This window comes from Hypomesus transpacificus, chromosome 5 (assembly GCF_021917145.1).
Source record: "Hypomesus transpacificus isolate Combined female chromosome 5, fHypTra1, whole genome shotgun sequence".
NCBI classification, from domain to species: domain Eukaryota; kingdom Metazoa; phylum Chordata; class Actinopteri; order Osmeriformes; family Osmeridae; genus Hypomesus; species Hypomesus transpacificus.
This window is the reverse complement of record NC_061064.1, coordinates 5,459,591-5,467,090: the sequence shown is the minus strand read 5'-3', so window position 1 is coordinate 5,467,090 and position 7,500 is coordinate 5,459,591. Positions and strand designations below refer to the sequence as shown.

Below are 7,500 nucleotides of genomic sequence, written 5' to 3'. Positions count from 1 at the left end.
TTGGGGTGGAGGCGGCGGTGGGTGTTGCGGTGGTCTCCAGTAGCGTGTCGTGGACGGGGCTCTGGGAGACATGGTAGACCTGGGTGGCCTCCTTTAGACCTTTCTTCTTCATCTCCTTCAGCTGATGCTGGGCCAGGCGGTAGCTGGGGAGGCAAAAAGCGAAGACTCGTCCACCAAGATTTTCATGAACCAACATTCAGTGCAACAGATACCTAGTTCTTAAAAGTGCCAAACTTTTGCCAAATAATAAGAAAAAAAATGTATACATGAATTATATATTAATTTAAAGTAAAAAATTACATTTATTATTATAACAGTTACATGTTTACAGAACTGTAAGCAGGTACTGTAAGTGACATACCCAAAGATAGGTGGCAGCACCTTCTGCCCTGAAGGAGACAGCCTGTCGGGGTCCTGGGCCGGAGGGAGAACCAGGGACTGTGGTAAAGCCTGGCAGCCCAGCGGCGAACTCCCTGCCTGGGCAAGCCCCAACCCCAGCGCCCCCTGGCCCTGGCTCTCCGACAGGCTGGGTCTCTGGAGGCTGTGCCCACAGATGGAGGCCTCGTCGGAGAGCTTGCGGCCCCCGGGGGAGTGCATGGAGGCGCGGCGTACGGAGCTGCACGGAGGGGCCCTGCAGAGCTTCCTCCACACGGTCACCAGCACGGTGGCCAGGATGACAGCCAGGCACAGGGAGATGCCGGCTATCACCACCAGGTTCCCCCCCAGGAGACTCACCCCTGCCGGGGTGGGGGCGTTGGAGGGGGTGGGAGGGGCCAGCACTGGGAGAAGGGGGAGGAGGAAAAGAGGGAGAGGTCAACTTGGTTGAGTGTGCATCACGAGAGTTTAGAACTGGGAGTACATGTATTCTGTTTGGCAGATAACTCCTCTGTTTGTCCATTCCTTATGTCCGTAGAGAATGAGTAACGTCAAGGCTTTTGCTGTTTAGGTCACAGCAACCAGCAAAGAACTACAGTATGTAATGTGAGCGAGGTAGATTGAAAAAGCGATTGAAAATGAACACAAGTCAGAGATCGACAAAGATGACAGAGAGAAAGAGCAAACCTGGACAGTCTTCCACAAAGAAGGGGGACTGTTTATCCATCTCGGAATGGAGAGAGCCAAACAGAGGATAAGGAAAGGAATAAGGAGGAAAAGAGAGAGTGTGTGAGTGAGTGAGTGAGTGAGTGTGTGTGTGAGTGTGTGTGTGAGTGTGTGTGAAAGCTGACCTGCACAGTCATCCAGAGAGCAGAGCGACTGCTCCTTCATCATGCCGGTGCACTGCAGCCCGCCGCCCCCAGAGGGCAACAGACACGCACGCACCCGCTCCCTCACGCCTTCCCCACAGCTCACACTGCACATGCTCCACGCCTGCCACGGACCCCAGGTCTCTGTAAGGGAGGGAGGGAGGGAGGGAGGGAGGGAGGGAGGGAGGGAGGGAGGGAGGGAGGGAGGGAGGGAGGGAGGGAGGGAGGGAGGGAGGGAGGGAGGGAGGGAGGGAGGGAGGGAAAAAAGATGGAATTACATGCCACTACGAAATGTATAAATTATCATAATTATACATTATATGTTCCTTGGCATTATTATAATTGTCTGTTTTATGATTGACGATGATTTAGTTCTCTGATTCATGTTAATAATAACATATGTCGTTCCTTCACTGTGGACTGCTTTGGCAACATTATTTAACCACAACATTCGTACCAGTAAAGCACATTGAATGGCATTGACTTGAATTGAGAGAGAGAGATTAAAGGAAAATTGTGAAGTTGTAAAGAGCCAACAGTGGCTGAATTTCTCTGAATGGGTCCACTGTATGTTTTGTCTCCCGGGGTGAGGGTGGGGGTGGCAGTGGGGGTGTTGGGTGGGGGGTGTTGGGTGGGGGTGGTGGGGTGGGGTCTCACCTGCGCTCCTGTGGACCACCAGACAGGTCTGCGCCGGGCTGGGCGAGCGGCTGAAGTTCAGCACGAAGCGGAAGCAGTACTTGTTCCGGCCCGGGTCGAACACCGAGCAGTTGAACTCCGTCTCGTTCTCCCCATGCGTCAACCACTTAAACGCCAGGATGGGGGAGGAGGGGTCGTCCGGGCCGTCCAGCCCCGCCCCCGTCCCCGTCCCCCCGGGGCTACCGGAGGCCCCCCTCCCCCCCGGGGGCCCGTCCCGGTACAGGCGCACCTTCCCGTTGATGTGGGCGCAAGGCGGCGTAATCAGACGCACGGAAACAGTCCCCTCGCAGCCCGTCCGGTAAGCTTGGGGGTTGTTCACCAGCAGCTTGTAGGAGAAGATCCGCGAGAGGTACAGAGGCCCCGAGGTCTTCACGTCCTGGGAGGTGTGGGTCGAGCGCAGGGCCACGGTGACAAAGTCCCTCTCTGTGAAGGGGAAGGCGCAGGCCAGCTCCATGGTCTGGGAGTGCAAGGCTTTGATCGGGAGGCGCGTGCGGGCGCGGACCTTGTCGATGCTGTTGCGGCCGATCTGGTTGAACTCCAGGTAGCTCACTTCCAGGTAGAGGGCGGAGCCGAATCCGCTGGAGCACGACTGGAAGTGCTCATTGGTGGAGATACCTACCTGGGGAGGGGAGAGAAGGAGAAGGGAGGAACGTCATTGGTCTGAACAGAAAGGTGCAAAACTTAGCAATAGAATATTCTTTACCGACCTGAAAGGAACCTGATTGGTTACTGGACCTCTCCACGGCAATGTGGATAGTGGGCCATTCCACCTTCAGTTCTGGACTCCACCACAGGGTGGCCACTTTTCTACTGCCCGTGTCACTCCCATTGGTATTATGGACTATAACATATCTGGTCTGTTCCAGTCGGAAGCGGAACGTTCCGGCATACAGGAAGCAGGAGCAGTTGAACTCCACTCTGCCCTCTGATTGGTTGGAGGGGAGGTTCCTGGTCAGGACAGTGGTGTTGGTTTCCGTGTCGACCAGAGACAGCGTGGTGTTGCACTCCACCGTGTCGTTCCGTTCCGTGCTGTAGTCGATGAACACGCTGGCGTTACTAAGGGCTACGTGGAGTGAGGGCCAAAGGTGGAGTCCAGCCATTGCTATGGAGAGGAGAAGAGAGGAGAGGAGAGGAGAGGAGAGGAGAGGAGAGGAGAGGAGAGGAGAGGAGAGGAGAGGAGAGGAGAGGAGAGGAGAGGAAAGGAAAGGAGAGGAAAGGAGAGGAAAGGGAGAGGAGAGAGAATGTAAAAAGAATGTAGCTGCTATTCATACAGTACTAGCACATGCATTTTTTGGGGAAATATCATCGATGAGTCTTTCAGTACCTTCACCATGAGCTTACTGAGGTCCTCAAAGGCCTGAGAAAGAGGGACGGAGCAAGGGGAGAGAGAGAGAGAGAGAGAGAGAGAGAGAGAGAGAGAGAGAGAGAGAGAGAGAGAGAGAGAAAGGGAGAGAGAGAAAGGGAGAGAGAGAAAGGGAGAGAGAGAAAGGGAGAGAGAGAAAGGGAGAGAGACAGACAGAGCCAGATGACAGAGCCAGATGACAGAGCCAGATGAAGGGCATTGGCCTGAGCTGTTTTGGACTGTGAGCTGCAGGGGCCTTGTGATGTGTGCGCTGCCTGCCGCTGTGTGCAGCTCACATCCTGACCAGGAACCACCCTCCAGAGGGCAGGGGCACAGTCTCCCTCCCTCCCTAGCCCCCCTCCCTCCATCTTCCTCCCCCTGCTGAGTGGTCCTCCCCTTTCGGTTTGAATGGGCCTAAATTGACCTTCAGAGCAATTCAATATGGGGTGGGGCTCTCCACAGCAAAATACTTTAGAGCTTTGAAATCAAAGCAGTTAAGCAGTGTGTCTGTGTGTGTGTGTTTGTGGGTGTGTCTTTCAGCCCAGGAATTACACTCCTGATTCAACCAGGAGTTCAGATGAAAATCGGCTCTGGTTGTGCCCATCTAAGGTCTTGAAGTCTAGACCAGTGCTAGTCTGGATCTGAATCAAAACATGCCCATTCTACCTCACATACCTGCTGTCAAACGGCCCTCATGATGCACTGCCTCCCATTTCCACCTCCCCCGCCCCCCCCCCGCCAATCACCTCGTCCCACTCACCGTATCCCAGGAGCGCCAACAGGAATGGCAGTGGCGAGACGGAGCCCTGTGGCATTCCGACGCCCGGTGGCCCGGAATTCTGCTACTCCACATGACCCTCCTCCTCCGCCATCCCAGTGCTCTGAAAACCAACGGCAGACCAATCACAGGGCAGAAAAAAACCACACAGCTGAACGACGAGAAGACGGCGTTAAAAAGAAACTGATCCGTCATGCCAGAAGCCGACAGGCCAGTTTACAACAGACCTTTGGTACTGAAGAAATATTTCTGAACATCATTGAATTGTATTTGTCTAGGCCAGTCTGACACTGCAGCATTGAACCACCTTTCTGTAACTTAATACCAATTTCTATGTACTTGTATAAATAGGAGTACATCAAAAAACAAAGAGAATCTGCATGGGTACGGAACTAAACAGCCTAAAGTATACCGAATGTGCTTTCTTCCCATGACAGCGGATCACGTCAGCTAACCTACTCAGAGCTCTGGAGGCAGACGCCAAGCAAACAGAAGCAGTCCACCAGGAAGAGAGCCCGCAGAGCTGGAGCTGAAAACGTCACATTTACAGCTCTTTCTTCTTCGCCAAGCTTTCATCTCCCGTTAGGACAAATAACACACACCTCTGGAGGAGGTCCTCTTGTCAGACACACACACACACACACATACACAGACAGTAGGCAGATCCTCTTGCCAGTCTGTCACCTTGTGTGAGTGTGTGTTTACACAGAACAATGGGTCGATCTTTTTCTCCAACATTGGTTTTCCTATCCAGCTTTGGTGTCAGGAACAAGAAGCAAAAATAACTTTTTGTGCCAGTTCCTGTCCTATACCCTCACTTGCTGCATTCAAATACACAGAAGCCCTGAACAGGTCATGTTCACCAAGCATCCCAGAGTCAAGTAACCTACTGAAGATCCCTGATTAAATTACATTTCTGGTGGAAAACTCGAAATCTGTTCCATGAACTTCCATTGAACTCTGTATTTTCTGTTTTCAGTCTTGAATGGTAACCCACAGAGTTGAATCAGTTTGTGTTAAGCTAAATTACATGATTGTACGTTTTGACTGCTCAAAGTGACCTACTGTCATTATGGTGAAAGAACGTAAGATTAAAAACTTGTTTAGCAGGTGCAAGGGCTGGGAATCACTCCAGCTATACATTTACTGCAAGCTCGAGTCAATCAGAGTTGACAGTTGACACACACTTCGTTGTGTGTGATAATAATGCAATTTAAATTAACCGTCGTTTCTCAACAGAACGAGCTCAGCGAGTGTGAGACGTCTAAAAAGCAAAACGTTTTTGGTGTAGGTTCATGAATGCCTGATATGCCTTGACTGGTCTCTGGAAGAAAAAAAATTCTGTTGTTTTGTAAAAAAAAAAAAAAAAAAGGTTTTTGCGTGCTAGCCAAGACTTCAGTGCAACAACCCAGTGACTCCAACTTTCCCTCTCCCTCTGTCCAAAGCCACACTTATCACTCACAGTCAGAAGGCGGCGGTTCAACAATTCAAAGAAGCGGCCAACCCACTCTTATGCAGCTTTATGTCCCGTTTAACAATAGGAAAACACAACAACCTTTTTTAGCAACAAAAGTAGAAAATAGATGCATCTCACTTACTGCATTCAGAGTTGGATTTGGAACGTGTTGTTTTATTGTAGCCAACATATTTCTGTATTGTAGGCTTCACCAGCAAAAACTGTATTTTTTCCAAATGTTAATATTACGCTTTTGGGGTATTACCAAATGTTGTCTATGTATGTAATATACTCTCGTGGATCACACAGGATGTGTGACTTCAACCGAGACTGATCATCAAAAGTTATCAAATTCAAGTTACTTACATTCCTTGTGATCTCAGCAAATCATCATTAAACATGCATTTCTAGAAGGTCCCAACCAAACAACACAGACTTGATCGTTGGTATGGAGATCAGATCTAACGACAGCTTCGATCCTCTGCAGAATTTCAGTCACAGGACAGTTTGAGAGATATACGTCTATAACCGGTCTGCATCCGTGGGAGAGTCTGTTGCGAGGGCGATCCGCGCTCCAGCGCTGCAACACCGTGAACGCGCATTCCCAGAATATGACCCTTCCAATTACACGGCTCTTCAGTTAAATATGAGACGGCATGCAGCCTTACGTGCTGTCAATAATGTTTAAATTAATAAAGCCATTTAAAATAATACAAGGAAATGTATAAAATGGTTGTTTTTCGATATTCAATGAGCAACCAAGTTCAAATTTAAAGGCACATTTCATTTACAGCAACCAGTCACGATTTGACTACAAATTCATCCGGATTGCACAAAAATAACAGCATACAATTTGAATATGTTCATGTATAATTTCTTTCTTTTTTTATACTGAAAAATACATAGACAATTTACACAAGGGAGATAAAATGCTGGCTGTACAACTGTTAGTCATGCTATTAAATAGGAAGGTCTAGAAGCTAAATGTTTTAGTCCATAGTTTCCTCTGTGTCAGGCGCACCAAGGAGAAGGTCACATCCCTTGAAGATAAATCACAAGGGAGGTTTTACCTGCCGCAGGTAATCCAACAGGCCTGTACAGCCTTCACACAGGGTTGACTGTTACAGAGTACAGGTGCTGGCAGGTAGGTGTAGGCAGGAAAGCAGGCGGGCAGACAAGCAGGGAAGTAGACAAACAGGCAGGCAAGAGGAAATGCACCATTCAATTAGGAATTTGGCTAAAACCATGAGCGCATGGCCAGACTTCTTGATGGAGGTTGTAACATCTTTCCTTTATACAATCATGTGACCATATCATTTACACTATCATTTGGACTTTAAATATACCCGTTTTCCTCACCGAATTATAACATTTTGTTTCTAAAATAGTGAAGGTTGAGGAGGACAGAAACAAGAGTAGAAACCCCAAAGACAGAGGCTGACTGGCAGGTCAGTCTGGTCGTCCTAATCCACCGTGATGTAACTGCTTCAAGGTCACGGGGCTGGGAGGGGGAAGAGAGGAGGAATCTAACCATGATCCTAGTCATCTGCGCTTGCATGCCATTCAGAGCAGAAGCTTGCCAGTGGGTGTCCTTGTGTGTGTCCTTGTGTGTGTGTCCTTGTGTGTGTGTCCTTGTGTGTGTGTCCTTGTGTGTGTCCTTGTGTGTGTGTGCCTCTCCTAGTCAAGCTCTTAGCCCATCTCCTTCCGAGAACCGGCTGAATTGTAGGCTATAACTTGTCTCCCCACACTGAACCAGTTTATAGCAGACAGCTATGGAGTCGAGTTCGGAATCAGACAATATCGGCCTAACTCACTAATACGAAAAAAGCCTTTCTCAGGTCATTGCTGGTTGCTTTTCTCTACCAATTGAAACCATTATCTATCAATGAACGGGCCACATGGCTGGATAATCTAATCGGGGCAGGAGCTCTGCGGTCCCTCGTGCTTCGACCAGAGGAAGCGAGCGGCTAACAGGAAGCCGCTC

At 49.6% G+C, this 7,500-nt stretch overlaps 1 protein-coding gene across 2 annotated transcripts in view; it reads right to left on the bottom strand.

Annotated features, from left to right (window-relative positions):
- Positions 1-6,081, bottom strand: part of LOC124467865 (thrombospondin type-1 domain-containing protein 1) — a 7,322-nt gene extending 1,241 nt beyond the window's left edge. Inside the window, exons 1-7 of one of the 2 annotated variants that reach the window (XM_047020351.1) lie at positions 5,883-6,081; positions 4,043-4,163; positions 2,648-3,042; positions 1,902-2,559; positions 1,227-1,388; positions 362-779; positions 1-143 (exon numbers count right to left, since the gene is read on the bottom strand). The exon at positions 1-143 is cut by the window's left edge and continues 413 nt beyond it. In XM_047020351.1, coding sequence (XP_046876307.1) covers positions 1-143; positions 362-779; positions 1,227-1,388; positions 1,902-2,559; positions 2,648-3,042; positions 4,043-4,097 — 1,831 coding nt within the window. In that variant the 5' untranslated portion in view covers positions 4,098-4,163; positions 5,883-6,081. The other variant, XM_047020354.1, reaches the window with a different exon arrangement.
- Positions 6,082-7,500: the final 1,419 nt, after the last annotated feature.